Source organism: Carassius auratus, chromosome 30, assembly GCF_003368295.1.
Source record: "Carassius auratus strain Wakin chromosome 30, ASM336829v1, whole genome shotgun sequence".
NCBI lineage: Eukaryota > Metazoa > Chordata > Actinopteri > Cypriniformes > Cyprinidae > Carassius > Carassius auratus.
In genome coordinates this window covers 5,962,859-5,979,553 of record NC_039272.1, presented here as the reverse complement: position 1 = coordinate 5,979,553, position 16,695 = coordinate 5,962,859, and the positions used below count along the sequence as shown (strand labels likewise).

Genomic DNA, 16,695 nt, shown 5'->3' with positions numbered 1-16,695 from the left:
TAGCTCAGATCCGTTTAAGCTGCTGTTGTTGGGGGTATACTACTGTTTTAAGCAGATCTAAATGAGGAAAGAGCTTCTGTTGTGCTTTCAGAGCGTGATTCATAGACCGGCGGGACTTGCTGGGGCTTTTATTTATGCTGCTTTTCACTCTCAAAATGAAATTGTTTAAAGGGCTAGCGCTGAAGATAATCTCTTTGATGTGGATCACATGCCATAATGCCCATGGAGTAGCATGTGGTCTTGTGCATGTTGTTTTTAGATGGGTGAGATTATGCTGGTAGTAAGTTTGGACTTGTTCACAGCTGTATCTGTGATAGCGTTTCTCCTTTCGGCTGTGTGTTGACTGATGCTTTAACCTGGCTCTGTGTTGAGACTGCCGGCGGGTTAATATGGGATTGATCTGTGCATGTGTTTCTCACTGCATCTTGTTGTGTATTCAGAATCTCAGAAAAGATGCACTGTAAAAAAAAATAGAAAATGAGGATATCAGTATTTGTTCAAATAGTTTTTGAGATGTTAGATGCACATACTGTGAGGGCATATGGGATTGATGCATGACTCATTATAGAGTCCCTATGAGCAAACAGCTCTTACATGTCCTGATCATGTGCACTGACCACAGATCTGGTCTTTTCCTTTAGAGGTTTTAATGTTTTGAATGCTTGATTTTGTGGACCCAATTAAATCCAGTGAGGCTTTTTCATAGCTAAATCAGTCCTGTAATTATAAGGGGCATGAAAGGTTATTTAGTGATCGGTGTGTGTTTGTGTGTGAATGTATTTTGTTGGAGGTTTTGGAGGAATATTGTGAGATCCTGTGGGTCTCAGAGAATTATTTGGCAAATACTGTCGAGGCTGATAAGGGGAAACCAAACGAAGCTCACCGTCTCAGATAAACTTGGATTAGAAATTGGGGGATAGTCTCTGTCTGCCTTTAGTCTGGAAAGATTTGGAGAAATTAAGCGTTATTGTACATCACTTGCTCACTAATGGATCCTCTGTAGTGAATGGGTGCCGTCAGAATGAGAGTCCAAACAGCTGATAAAAACATCACAGTAATTCACATGACTACAGTCTATAAATGAAGTCTTCTCACATTAAAATCCACCAATCCATAGAACGGTTTTAGACCGTTTCTGCTTGTAAACTTGATCTGTGCATATTTTGCTCCTGATACTTTTTCACTGGAGAAAGCAATATCATGTATAGAGGACTCATATTTTAACCAGAAACAATGTTTTGACATTGAAAACCGCTTGATGATGGAATTGTTTATTTAAAAATGCATCTTTTGGAAATCTGTTGAATACTTTTGGATCATTGTGATGTATATATCAGCTGTTTGGACTCTCATTCTGACGGCACCCATTCACTGCAGAGGATTCATTGGTGAGCAAGTGATGTACGATAATGCTACATTTCTCCAAATCTGTTACTATAAACGCTTCCTATTAACAAACCAATGTATCTACATCTTGGATGGCCTAAGGTTGAATTCATGTTCAGCTAATTGTAATTTTTGGTTGAATTGGGTGAAACCGTTTAACTTGCAAATCCTAAAAAATATCACAATTTTACTTCTATCTGAATCTCATCAAGTGTTCAATTTGGACCCAGTGTGTATACTCACACACGCCAAATGCACACACTACCTTGCTGTCAGGAGTGCTCATTTACTTTCATAAGATTCTAATGAGGAAAATGTAGGGCAAACATTTTTCTTTCAGGGCGGTTGTACAGGAAGTCCTTCTAATGAATAAGGTGTTTCATTTCTCTGTTGTCAGAAGCTCCAGGGTGGATCTGTTCACCACACAACATTCCCTCAGTAAGCTTCTGTCTGATGATTAACGATCTCCTGTGTTCAAGCCCATCACCATCGTCCTTTTTTCTGGCCTGCCCTGCTCCATTATAAATCATGTAGATTTCACACACGTTGATTAATGAAGCATTGTTTATTATAGATACAGGACTCCTGTGGTTCGCTAATTGGCCCATAGTGCTTTGAAATAATTTAAGCAGTGAAGTGAAAGGGGTGGAAAAATGAGAATAGAGGTGTGTGAATTCAACTACCTTATCTCTGCAGGCATAAGATGGCATACGTGCATTAAATGTGAGGACAAAATTTTTTCCAAAAACAAACATATACCAAGCGTTGATGTTGCATATTTTTTATTTATTTTATTTTTTTTTTTTTTTTATTATTTTTATTTATTTATTTATTTATTTATTTTTGAACATAGTAACTTTGATAATTGTCTTCTCCAAGACCAGTAATAAATAGTTTCTCTGCCAGATAATTTATTTAATAGTTTAATAATTATTCAGTTATTTAAAATTATTTTTTAATTTTGTATTATGTTAATTTATTTTACAGCTGTAAGTGTCGTATCAAGGGGCCACTAATAAATAGCTTTTCTGTTAGATTTTATCATTTATATTATTCATATTCTAATCATTGCTCCATCTATTAAATAACTAGATTTATTCGGGTTGTGATGTCTTTCTCTTCATGTTTTTTAGCATGTTTGAATGCATTTTCTGTTTATCTCACAATCAGAGTGTTATGAAGTAACCAGCGCTGGTTTAAAAACCTTGTGCTCCCTAAAGCTGTTGTTGACAGGGTTGTTTCTTTTATCTATATTGATCTCGTCAGCATATCATAAACCTCACGGATAGATGGCTCCTTGGAGCGACTGCCTTTGGCACAGATATGCTAATATTTGTAGCAGCGAGGCGTTAGACACACTGCAGGGAATGGCCTAAATTAAACCTTATATACACCCCTCCAGCTCAGCCCTTGGGTTGTTAAAATGCCAGTGTAATTTACACTAAAATAAGGGGCTCGTGTATGCTAAAAGCGTGATTTAGGATACAGCCTTCTTACTCAGGGTTTGCTAGATTTAAAGGGGCAGCTAGTTAAATGCAGAACAGTAGATCTGCATGAAGGAATTAAGCATAGATTGATACTTAAGTACTTTTAGTCATGTTGTTTAAATGCATACTTTAATGTTTATACTCCTAACGATTATGTACGTAGAAGAGGAAACAGACTGCAAATTGATGAATTTGTTGACTTGTTGTCTAGGTTCATGTCTACTGAGAGACTTTCTTTCAATATGTGATGATGATGTGCTTCCAACATTGCAAAATTTATACTAAGAGTGGTGAAATAATGCATAATGTACATCCAGCCAGAAATAAAACCCTGTCGGGCTTTTTATTGAGTTCATTAGGTTTCTGTTTCAGGGATGGTACTGCATTTGCATCTAGGCCTGTCGCAATAATCAATATATCAACTTATCGCGCAATATATGTACATGACCTCAATCATTTTTGGTGACGAAATATATCGCCCATTATATTAACTTAAAAATGTAAGTGTCAGCATGTTTTGTACAATCTACTTGCGCCTGTGTCTTTTGCAGCTTTTCGTAGAAAACGTGGTGTAGTCGTCAGGAACTTGTTCAAATTTAAAACATGCTTCAAAAAAAAAAAAAAGTTTAAACTTCAGATTTGGTATTTTTTAGGGATCTGTGCCTTTGTGCATACAGTACAGACGTCTGAATGCTGAGTAGTGATTGTGTTTTCCAACATTAGCGTGCACCCTTTATTTACAGAGAAAAGAAAAGAATCTGTACATGAAAAATCTCCATACTAGTTTGTTGTGCATTTTTCTGTTTTCTACTATTTACTATTTATTAAGGGTTTTTAAGGTATCTAATAAATGGATACTTAATTTCCACGATCTAAATATTCTCAAAAATTCAAAGTTCGTTGTCATTTGGAAGTGTGTAGGCTTTCTTGCATTATTATGCCGTAACATTATGATTTTATATTCAGTGGCATGAATTGGTCTTTAAAATGACAATAATATTGACTATTGCAATTATTTCTGTGGCAATATTTCTTACAAAGAAATGTTGTTATCGTTATTTTGAATACTATTAATGAATTGACTTTAAACAAATTACATAGCAATACATGCATCATTTTTGGTTTTAATATTTGTATTGTGTGGTAACCGTTTTATTAAAGCAGTAAGAAGAACGGGGGAAAGCGCCCCCTACAGTTTTTCCCAAAATAACCAGAAGATCGAGATAAAGTTTTATTGTAACTAACTATGCACCACGTTGACAAGAAGTTTTCACGATTAAGCTTACACTGGTGATTTCACAGTAAATGATCTACTTCCCGTAGTAAGAAAAAAGCGTTTTAAAGCTTGTTTTGTAGCACATCACAAGCAAGACGCTCCGAGATCAAGGGTTATTGCATTTCACAGGCAGTGTATTTATTCCCTAATTTCCCTGACGTTCTTGTTTACCCCCTAGGAGATGTTCATACGGCCGATAAAACTGGCATTTATTTCTTCGCCCACAGCATGGATTGATTCTGAGGTCGTCTGTTTGGGATTGAATTACACATGAAGCAGTAGTTAGCCATCGGTTTTACTCTGTTCTGTTGTGTCTGAGGCCTCTTTATCATTCTGCAGTACTGCTTTGTATTCTCTGGTCTGCCATCTCTGATTAAAATGAAGAAAACAACGAACTGAATGGAATGAGTGTGTTGAATAACAGACTTCACCTTCCTCTGGTGCAGACGGAGTATGAGTTAGAGAGTTGTGGATCATTTTAGCTTTAAATCTGATTGGATGAGGTGTGTTCGAAGCTGCTTTGGAATGGCCAATATAACGTCTATATATAATGTCTGCAGTTAGTGTATTACTTTAAACATTATTTCCATTATCGTAATTGTTACTATGATTAAAAGCACTTATTTGTTGAACAGTGCTGGCTTTATGGAATACATCTGGTAAAATCAGTGTAAAGCATGACCTTGTGTGGCTCGTTGCTTCATTATGGAATGGTTTAGATGGTCACATAGTGGTCATATTTTGAATGCATTATAGATTTATCTAGCTCTAAATGACATGCAGGAACTAAAATAAATGTGCTTGGTCACTTTGCATGTCGATCAGATGGTGTCCTCCTGTCTGGGTGGGCGGTTCGTGGCCAGAAAAAGTCCTGTTCTGCAAGACTACAAGAAATGCAATAGACTCTAATAGGAGTGCAAATTTAGAAGTGCACAAATATATATATATATATATATATATGTATGTATATGCTTGGCTCTGCCTGTTAACATATGTTAAATAAAACCTGAGCAGAGCCCAGTTAGAGCTGTTGCAGGACAGCTAGTCGTTTTTATGATATGATACGATTTGATTAACTTTTATTATCTGTATGTAATAAATGTTTATTATAATAATAAGAAGAAGAAGAAAAACTAAAAAATAGTACATATCATCATTATTAATAGTATTATTATTTAAAAAAATAAAATGTGTTGCAGACATGACAACAACAATAATAACAATAATAATAATAATAATAATAATAATAATAATAATAATAATAATAATAATAATAATAATAATAATAGAAAAAATAAATTACATTGTACATTATTTTAATATACATTTACTATTATTTTTTATTATTATATTATTTTTTATATATAAGATTTATATCATATTTTTATATAGATATGTTATTTAGATATGTTATTTTGTTGTCATTTCATTTGTGAAAAACAATTATTTTTAGATCGTTGCAGTTATTAGTGCTGTTGTCAATAAATTTTAGCAAAATGCTATTTTGTTGTAGCGATAATTTAATAATAATAATAATAATATTATATATATATATATATATATATATATATATATATATATATATATATATATATATAATATTTTTTTTTTTTTTTTTACTGACCCAAGGGGAAATTTATATTTCTGTTAATCGGCATTCATAATATATCCCAAAATTTGCAGGTTATTCAGTCTGTGACTATATTAACTGCACATATTTGATTTTAATTTATTCAGCAATAATGTTCACGAGTTTGCATGAATCTCTCTGTTGAAAAAAAAAAAAGAAAATATTGCAGGGGTGAACACAAATATTATTCTAAAAAAATGTCGAAAATTGATCATTCTGATACATCTTTCTTGTGTTTCTCTTGCGTGCTCTCAGGTGTCCGTGGTTAAGCAAGAACATCTCACCTGCTGTGCTTCTGTACAATGGCATCGTCTTCCTCTTCGTGTTGGCCAACTTCAGCATGGCCACCTTCATGGACCCTGGAGTCTTTCCCCGAGGTATGATCCCCTTGTTCTGTAGGTTTCTCTGTTTCAGATGTCTGGAAACACAACAGTAGGTCCATGATTAGAATGTGCAGAAAACTTCTCGTCTCAAACAAAGCCGATGATGCATGTCTGTTTCGCAGCGGATGAGGACGAAGACAAAGACGATGACTTCCGAGCTCCGCTGTATAAAAACGTGGAGATAAAGGGGATTCAGGTGCGGATGAAGTGGTGTGCCACGTGCCACTTCTACAGACCTCCTCGCTGCTCACACTGCAGTGTGTGTGACAACTGTGTGGAGGTGAGGCGCGTAAAACACAGAGTGTGAAGATAAACGACCACAGTGCTGTTCTCACACACACTTGTCTTCTCACTGTAGGAGTTTGACCACCACTGTCCATGGGTGAACAACTGCATTGGCCGGAGGAATTACCGATATTTCTTCTTGTTCCTGCTGTCTCTGAGTGTTCACATGGTGGGAGTGTTTTCCTTCGGTCTACTGTTCGTCTTACATCACCTTGAGACGCTGAGTGCGCTTCACACGACTGTGACGTATCCTTCCACAGCTCCTGCTCAGAAATAACTCGGGACACACACACACACACACACACACACACACACACATATATTCATGTTTATAATCCTTGTGATCGGGATGCACCAAAATGAGAATTCTGGGCCGAAACCGAACATGATTTGTAACGATTATTTATTATTTTATTAAATAATATAAAGTTACTTTTTGATTTAATGCAATTATTTTAATGATACTGAATTTTAAAAGAACACATGCAAATAAATTAATCACATTTTGTGAATATTAACACAATAAAACTGGACTGAATTTAGATTAATACTGGTAACACTTTAGATTAGTTAACTACTTTAGTTAACATGAACTAAGAATGAACAATAGTTCTTCATCACAGTTAATGTTGATTTCAACATTTATTAATGCATTATTAAGATCAACACTTGTGCACGCTGAATTAACATAAACTAAGAGTGAACACCTATATTATCATTAACAAACATTTGTATATTTGTAGTTTTAGCAAATTATTGCGCTTTTGTCTTTTTGTAATTTTTTGTTTTTGAAATTTTAGTACTTTAGCTTTAACTTATTTCACTTAATTGCAAAGGCAACATTTTAAAATTTCTTTTAGCATCATATCTAATATTTATAATTTATTTTATTTCAGATTTTTTTTTTTTTTAGTTTTACTTTTTTGTTGTTTCTTTTAAATATTACTATTTTCTTTTTTTTTTCAGTTTAAAGTTTTAGTGATAACTTCTTTCAGTCGGTTGGCAAAGCAACATTTAAATTTTTCGTTTTCTTTTAATCAAATATTTATGACGGGAGGCCCCGCCCACAGTGAGATCACATTGGCTCAAAATTCTGCACTACTTACCTATGCATCAAAAATCTAAAGGATTCTAATTAGCTGTATCTTCGTGCAGCATTTCTCAGAAATTGAATGACGACAGGCTCCTTGACCTTCCCTCTGTCCAGTCTTGTGGTTATGTGTGTGACTGGCCTGTTTTTCATCCCTGTTATGGGCCTCACTGGGTTCCACATGGTTCTGGTAGCCAGAGGACGAACCACAAACGAACAGGTGAACCAAATTACACACCACTTAATCTGGTTTGTGTAACAACACGCACACTTGTAGAGGCAGAACTGTGCTCACATGTTGCACACCCACTCAGAATCACCTTGATGTCCATCCAACTTGATTGCCTTCTGTTGTTTGGGCACGACATCTGTTACCAAGCCTGGTATTTTCATCGCGGTTCATTATGGTCCTATGGGTCAAGGACAGTTGTTTTCAACTCTCTTCAGTTTGCTCTAAGTAGGATTCCTCTCTCTCTCTCTCTCTCTCTCTCTCTCTCTCTCTCTCTCTCTCTCTCTCTCTCTCTCTCTCTCTCTCTCTCTCTCTCTCTCTCTCTCTCTCTCTCTGTTCTCAGGTGACAGGAAAGTTCAGAGGGGGGGTGAATCCATTCACTCGGGGTTGCTGTGGTAATGTGAAGCACGTCTTATGCAGTCCACTTGCTGCTAGGTAAAGCACACACACACACACATATATATTCATGTTTATAATCCGTGATAGTCACAAATACACACACATACCAGAAATGTGTGCAAGTGAGTCGTGACACCCTGACAGCTGGTTATATTTCACTCACTTCGGAACATACGGTTTCATTTCACTTGAATTTACATTAGATTGTGTTATTTTACATTTGCAAAACAGACAGGATTCAGTGAACATTACGCTTCGGCAAATGCTACAAAAGACCTTTGATACGATATCACTCTGTCTTGAGCAGAATTAACAATAATTCATTAATTCAATCATTCATCAGTTTCAAATAAATGTGGTGTTTTATATTTTTCTTATCTTGAATTTTGAAAAAAAAAAAAAAATCTAAGTATGCAAAAAAATAAAAAAAATAAGAAGCAGCATAACAGTTTTCAACATTGATAATAAGATTTAATTTAATTTATTTTATTTTTTTTGGGGGGGGGGGGGGTTGCAAATCATCATTGTATATGAAGGATCTTGAGACACTGAAATCCATATTAATGGCTGCTCAAACTTAACCGTTGCCATAAGAGGAATAAATTTTATATACAAATTAATTAAAGGCGATTTTCTCAGTATTTCAATATTCCAGATTTCCAAATAGTTGTATCTCAACCAAATATTGTCCTCCTAACATAAACCATACATCAATGGAAAGCTTATAGCTTTTAGCTTTCAGATGATGTATAAATCTCCATTTTCAAAAAGTGGTTCCTTGTGACTGGTTTTGTGGTTTCCGTTCACGTGTGTGTGTTTGTGTGTGTGTGTGTGTGTGTGTGTGTGTGTGTGTGTGTGTGTGTGTGTGTGAACTCGAAGCTTCAAGAAGAAAATATGGTTTGAAATATAAGATCCTTTAACAATTACTGGATTACTTCTAAACAGCAGACAGAGGTGAAAAAGAGGTTGTTTATCACAGGAGACAGTCTGGAGGGGTTTGGGAAGAACAGGGCTCCATAGGAAGGTAGATTGTGTCCTGTTTTCCTGGCCTGTTTTATGACACACTGAGCAGGAAAAGCGTACAGTACTGAAGATCTGAATCAGGTTGTGAAACAATGGAAAGAGAAAGTAATTGCCGTATAAACACAGATCAGAGCCAAGGTCAGTCTCTTGTTAATACTAGTGAAGGCATCTTCAGAAACAATAGAAGGCAACCTTTGTGAGGACAAAGCAGAACAACAGAAAGCTGCTGTAAATGTTTTTTCCACAAGACTATTTAAATCATTCCTTCAATCAGAATTATAGGAATAGGAATAGTTAAAAATAAAAAAAGGAAAAATGCGATCAATAATCATTTTACTAGGTTGATTTGGTGCTCAGAAAACATCTCTTATTATTGTTGAAAACGATTGTGCTTTTTAAAAATATAATGCATATTTTTTCAGTGTAATTGTTTTAAATAGAACAATATAAAATGTCAGTCACTTTTGATCAATAGAATGCATCCTTGCTGAATTAAAGTAATAATTTCTTTTGAAATAATAATAATAAAGTAAATAGATCAAATACTACTAATAAAAATAAATGTTCCTCATTTGAATCAACATGAACATGAGTAAATGATGACACAGTTGTCATTTTGTCAACTGTTTTTAAGCATTTGATAACCTACATGTGGTTGTGCTACACACTAAGTTACACTTACATGCTTTTTCTAAAAGTAAAAATAAAATTGCATGCATCATTTCACCTGTTTCTGTTCTACAGGTACATCACTGATCCCAGGAAGAAACTTCCCATCACTCTGAATCCACCGTTCCTCCGTCCTGACCTCTCTCACCGACACGTCAGTGATAATGGCATCCATAGTAGCATCCTCCGAAGCAAAGTGAGTCCGCAAAAGCTTTTAATTCAATCTGCACATGACCTGGAATTTACAATGGCGTTGATTGAACTAAGCACCTTTAGTTAACCCCAACAAATGAAATTGTATGTCCCAACTAAATGGTGTCCCCGCCTTTAAAAGGGACAGTTTTAATAATATGGTGTTTCTGCCTAAATCAAGATTCCCAGAATAAAAAGGTTTTTCTTCTGCTTTAGTCTAAGACCAGCCTGGATGGTGTGGATGATAAAAGTGTAGATACACAACCTCCTCTACCGCCCAAAGCAGATCGCTACAACCAGCTGAAGAGTCAGCTCACCTCCAGCGAAGGCAAGTAACACAAACATTATTCAAAGCCTGTGTCTTCAGTAGGCACCGTAGCAGCTTGTTGAATTGTATTTTTCTTAACTGCACTTCTGCTGCCATCTGGTGTTGCATTGTATTGCAGCACTGCCGAGTCATGCATTTCATTTGTGCCTTATTTTCTAGAGAGTTCCCTGTCCGGCAAACCAACCAGTCCATCTACCCCAGCCATGTACAAATACAGACCTTCCTTCGGCACCATGCCTAAAGTGCACTATCACGCCACCGGAGAGAAGGTGGGAGCCACAGAGTCATGCATTATTATAAAATACACTGTTTGGGCCTGTAAGATACGTTTTGCATTTATTTAATCAAAAAATACAGTCAAAACAGTAATATTGTGAAATAATATTACCAGTTAAAATAATAACTATTATATATTTTATAATGAATTATATTCCTGTGAAAGCAAAACAGAATTTTCAGCATCATTCCTCCAGTCTTCAGTGTCACATGATCTCATGGAAATCATGGAAATATGATGATTTAATCCACTAGAAACTTAGTTTTTTTGTGTGTCAGTGTTTGGGATTCTTTGATAAATAAAAAAAAAATTGTAAAAAAAAACAGCATTTATTTAACAAATCTCTTCTAACATTGTTTTGATTGTCAAGCATTTGATCAATTGAGTGCATCCTTGCTGAATTAATTTCTTGAAAAAAATACTATAGTAATTCATAGTAAATACTAAAGTGTTTTGAACCATAAAGTACTTGAAATAATTTGTTGTGGTAATTCTATAGTTGCCATGTTAATATAACAACTATAGTAATACAAATAAACTTTTCTTCAACTATCCAGTATATTATACTACAAAACACTTCAGTTTATTTTTTATTAAAAACTAAAGTATACTACAGTTCATCAGTTCAGTATAGTTAATACTACAATATGCTGTAGCATTCATAAACAAATACAATGTATACAATATAATACACTTTACTATATAGTATGGTTCAAAAACACTAAGCTCCTATAGTATTTTTTCGTGCACACCAAACTTTGTACAACAATACTGTAAGTTTGTGAATGCTGTTGATTACAGATCGTGATGTCTGAGAACGGTAAGCCCTCTGCCGTTTTGGAGGAGCGAGGTCACGATTACCGCTCCGAGCCGAATCTGGATATGCCAGACTACCGCAGCGCTCCTCTTCACCGAACATACCAGTCCTCGCCCTTCCAGCTGGACTCCTTCAGCACGACGTCTCGTTCATTCAGTCTGAAGCAGGGCGTGAACGGGGCCGACCCGATGCCACTGGGTGTCAGCAAACCAGAAACGGTCACATCCACCCCTCACAAAGGAGTCTTCTCGCCTGGGACGTTATCGGGCCGCAACGGCAGCCTATCCTACGACAGCTTGCTGACCAACAGCATAACGCCATCTGTGGGCGAGTGCGCCGCTCACCCAGGAGTGCCCTCTATGGGTTTCCATTCACCGTACCTGCCCACTAAAATGTGCCATGTACGAGGGCCCGAGCTTCAGCGGCACATCGGCCCCCCGTCCTACAGTCCCGTGCACGTCGGAGTGATGTACGGGCGGCAGTCGCCGCTCTCAAGAGACCGAGATCCCTCGCCCGTCCGCTATGACAACCTCTCCAAAACCATCATGGCTTCCATCCAGGAGAGGAAGGAGCTGGAGGAGAGGGAGAAACTCATGCATCGGCACGCTCAAGCGTACGCCAATGATTCGGGTGTATTTGACACCTGCAGCGGAGCCGCCTACGGACTCCCACGAGGCACCGGATCTCGAGAGCCCACTCCTCCAGTGTGCGGCTCTCGGGATAACTTGATGGGAGTCGGGGTGGGATACGCTCCCCGAACACCCGTTCTGCGTTCCTCTGCATCCTCGCTCTCCAGAGCGCCGAGGACTTCCACGACGTCCCTCCACACCGATGCAGGCGGTGTGAGCCGGACAGCCGAACGCCAGTATCGCTCTCCGGTGCGCCAAACACACCACTCCCCAACAGCTGTGCCCCGTTCCCCGACATACACGCATCAGAAGGTCACCTTCATTAGCGCCCTGGAGAGGGCGGACTCGCCACATCTTGGTACAAGGTATGACACACAGCATCCACTTTAAACCAGTCAGAAACGGACGGGGCGAGAGACTTCAGAAAAGAGATTTCCATTGTGTTATGTTGATCTGTTCGTTTATGAGTACTGCTTGAATTTTGTCATTATTGTGATTTAGAATATATAAATATACGATTACGAGATGAAAACAAAAATGCTGTGATTTACATATTTGTTAGCCAAATAAATGTCATGTTTTTGCTTTTCCTCATATTTTCATTTCTGCCTGCTTGTTCATTCATGAGATTATATTTAACACTTTGCATGGCATGTACTTCTGACATACTCTACATTTTATTGCATCATTGTAATCAGAATTCAGTGTAATATAAAGCAATTATGATTTGATATACATTTATCTTTTCTTGTTCTGTTTGCTTTTTATGCTTAAACAATGCTTTTTAATAATTTTACACACTGTACTTTTCTTTGACTTGATTATTTTACAAATGACTAATACCAGACTGCATGATTGTCTTTAAAATTATGATTTATTACAGGGCTCAACAGAAAGGAATTGTTTGTTTTCTACTTTCCATGCCAACATTTTTAGAGATCCAATCACAAAGAATCATGCGTTTTTATTTTAGCAATGTTTTTTAGATTTTTTTTTTTAAACTAGAAATATTGTAAAAAAAAAAAAAATGCATTACATAGCAAAAAGAAAAGAAAACAGCATTATAAAAAAGATTTTAATTTAAACAAAAAATTATGCAAGGCATAATTTGCCGACAAGTGCCTGTTTGTCAACTGGCCCTAATCTGTCTCCTTATTTTTGAGTCCTGTATTATTATTATTATTATACAATCCCTTCCATAACTCTTTAATACTGTCCTCTTCTTCATGAACTCATTTGTAACATTTCAGTCCATGAAGCATGTTTGAATCTCTTCCTTTCTAAAGAAGGATAGATAAGGATAACATTTCACCATACAGCTGGAAAGCAATCGCTTCAAATATTTCTTCCTGTGTTTTGATATTTTCTCCACATAGAGAGGACCTCTGTCAAGGTAAAGTCAACGGGCAACTAAAGGGCCAAGCACGTGACTGCCATCTAGGGACTCCTTCTGGAACCCCCAGCAGACACGCCAATGTCAAAAAGGTCACAGGAGTGGGCGGGACTACATATGAGATCTCCGTTTGACGGACAGCTTGAAGAGCCACTGCCTGTGAGGAAAAGCACTGCCATGGCAGCACCACCATTTTTTTTTTTTTTTTTATAATATTGAAACGACCGATCAGGAGGCACACAGTACTAATGGGAAAGGTTTTTGCATTGGCCATTTCTTTGCTAAAGAGATGACAAGCAATTTTTCATGTGTGCCAGTGTATAATATAACAGGAGTGCTTCGACAAAGAAGTGTCAGCCATCAGGATATAAATCACACACAACAGAAAATAATGGTTTAATTACTTTATATATATAAATACCGTTAAGGGCTGAATATGTACAGTGTCAGTTCTGTTGTCTGTATATAAACTATCAAAGTTCGCATATTGAATGCAAATGTGCTCAGTGTGCAGGTCTTTCACACATGAATGTGAGTGTATATGTGCTTGCCAGTAACTCCTTTATGTTTTTGTCACTATGCTGATCTAATAATCAGGGTTTCATCTCAAATGCATTTCTCTGTTAAGCTATCAGGTTCCACACAAACCATAACAGCACTTGTGTAAAAAAACAAAAAACAAAGCAGATTTATTTTTTAAATATGGTGGTCATTTACACTTTTTCTAATGTAGAACTATAAGCTGCCATAGAAATGTGTGTATCTGCAAGAAAAAAGAAAGAAAGAAAAGAAAATGGGGGACAAAAATACTGATACTGGCTGTTATCATCAGTTTGTTAAAATGTTCTTTCAAACTTAGTTTTCTTTATAAAAAATAAAGTATTTTATAGTGGGGGAAAAAATATGAATATGGAAACAGAAACACCATTTATTAGCAGTACTAGAAACATGTTAAAGCCATATTTTTACTTACAGTCATGATCACAAATTCAGAGTTGTTTGACTGCTTTATATTTCCATTTATTTGTAATAGATTAGAAAAGCATAACAAGGTTAATTCATGGCTGCATCCCAAATATTGTCATTTCTTTTTTTATTTTGTAATGTCTTTTTTTAACCCAACTTGGTGTATTTAACTTTTTCTACAGATATTCAAATGGGATTTTCAAATATTTTTCAGTTTCATTTTTGCATATTTTATAATTTATTTGTACAAATTAATTAGTATGCATTGCCATTTGAAAGTAGTACTTTCTGTTAAGACTTTTTTTTTTTTCTCAGTGAATGAATGTTGAAAGATGAAGATGTTATTATAGAACGTTTTGTGAAACTGCAAGAAAGTTGAAGTGAAAGATGCTTTGTTTTTTGAATGCAGGATCCATTTGAGAGACATAACACTTTTTTATTTTCTACTTCCGTTAAAGTTTAGGGACAGTAAGACTTATTTTAAGAAATTATCAAAATTTTAATTACAAAAATACTATATCATTTCTATTTCTTTTTAAACTCTTTTTGTTCAAAGCTTCTTTAAACTGTAATAATATTTGTCAATAAACCTGTTTTACTGTAGTTTAGAACAAATACAAACAAAGCCTTGGTGAGCATAAGAGACTTCTTTGAAAAACCTGAAAATCTTACAAGCCACAAGCTTTTGAACAGTAGTGTATCAAAGTCAGTAACTTCTTTTCATTCAGTTTGATTGAGGAAGTTTAAAAAGCCTCACTTTCCCTTCTCACTTTCAAAAGTAGCTTTTTGATTATACAGCAAGTACAAATAAATATTGCTTGGTAAATATTACTTTTTTTTTTTTATTTGGAAATTTTCACTGCTAGTGCAAGACATGCCGATTAAAATAAAATAAAATGGCATGCTTTTATGAGGTTAACAGCTGAAAAGTAATCTGTAATTATTATTTTCTCAAGAAAAGGTGAAAGTGGCTTAAACCTACCCGTTAACAGAAAAACTTCCCACCGTGGCCTGTTTCCGAATTAAAGATCTAACAATTTATACTGACATATTTGACGGTGATCTTCTAGGTGTCTTGCACCACATGTGGAGTTCTCTGCTGCTCATCAGATGACTTTCCAAGGAATTCATATTGATTTCCTCACAGATCTGCCTTAGGGGTATAACGGACTACATGCACTTGAGTACAAATGTTATTTTGGTGCATGTGAAAAGGGTCATTACCATACTTTTCCCAAGACAAACAGCTTCTTGAAATTGTAAATAATTAATGTGGTCATGGAAAGGCCTTTACGGATTGCTAGGCTCCATTTCTGAATGTTTGACGGTGTTTGGTCATCTCTGTCCTTCACTGATGCTGTCTGGCACAGCGTCGCCTTCTGTTCAGATGAAATCAGTGTACAGCTAAAACAAAAAAGAACAACTATGGGACTCTTTTTCTGTGATGAAGTATTTCATTCAGATGAAATAAAGACATTATAGTTTCATATCAAGGTACATCTATTATTTTTGTCCATCAAAGGGGAAAACTGAATAAATATAACTTGAACGTTCATTTGTCTCGTCTTCGTTATTTTTCTTCTGTTTTGAAAAATGGTAGGTATAGATATATTTTAAATATACATTTAAATTAAATGAATGAATACAAAAACATACAATTCTCTATTAAAAATTTAAATCTTTTAGGTAGGTATATCTGGTATGTGCTGGTCATATTAGATTCTTAAAATACATACAAATGATTTAATTACACATCTATGATGAAAATATATATTTTTAATTCTTTACTTTAATCTGAATGAATATAACTTTAACCTGAATTTTGGTCTCATTTTTGTAATTTCTCATCATTTTAAGATTAGATACAGATTCATCTAAACAAAATTTTATATCATTGAAAAGTTCTTAATTCTTTGTTATTTTATTCAAAAAAGCAGAAAGCTTTCTTATGTTCTAGATTCATTGCACACGAACGAAAATACCATATTGAATAAATAACATAGAATAACACAATTGTATTGAGTAATACCATAATATAATAGAATAACACAATAGGTTCAGGTCAGGTGAGTTGGCTGGCCAGTCAAGCACAGTAATATCATGGTCTTCGAACCACTTGGAAGTGGTTTTAGCATTGTAGGCAGGTGCTAAAGTCCTGCTACAAAATGAAATCAGCATCTCCATAAAGCTTGTCAGCAGATGGAAGCATAAAGTGCTCCAAAATCTCCTGGTAGAT

The 16,695-nt window shown here is 35.8% G+C and overlaps 1 protein-coding gene across 2 annotated transcripts in view; it reads left to right on the top strand.

Annotated features, from left to right (window-relative positions):
• The window catches only part of LOC113048985 (probable palmitoyltransferase ZDHHC8), a 49,489-nt gene extending 33,477 nt beyond the window's left edge, over window positions 1–16,012 (top strand). For both annotated transcript variants that reach the window (XM_026210984.1, XM_026210985.1), the window contains exons 2-11: window positions 6,035–6,156; window positions 6,285–6,442; window positions 6,521–6,693; window positions 7,655–7,757; window positions 8,110–8,201; window positions 9,933–10,053; window positions 10,266–10,377; window positions 10,537–10,646; window positions 11,456–12,465; window positions 13,477–16,012. In XM_026210984.1, the coding sequence (XP_026066769.1) occupies window positions 6,035–6,156; window positions 6,285–6,442; window positions 6,521–6,693; window positions 7,655–7,757; window positions 8,110–8,201; window positions 9,933–10,053; window positions 10,266–10,377; window positions 10,537–10,646; window positions 11,456–12,465; window positions 13,477–13,627 (2,152 nt within the window). In that variant the 3' untranslated portion in view covers window positions 13,628–16,012. The remainder of the gene's footprint in view (window positions 1–6,034; window positions 6,157–6,284; window positions 6,443–6,520; window positions 6,694–7,654; window positions 7,758–8,109; window positions 8,202–9,932; window positions 10,054–10,265; window positions 10,378–10,536; window positions 10,647–11,455; window positions 12,466–13,476) is intronic.
• The last annotated feature ends 683 nt before the right edge of the window (window positions 16,013–16,695 follow it).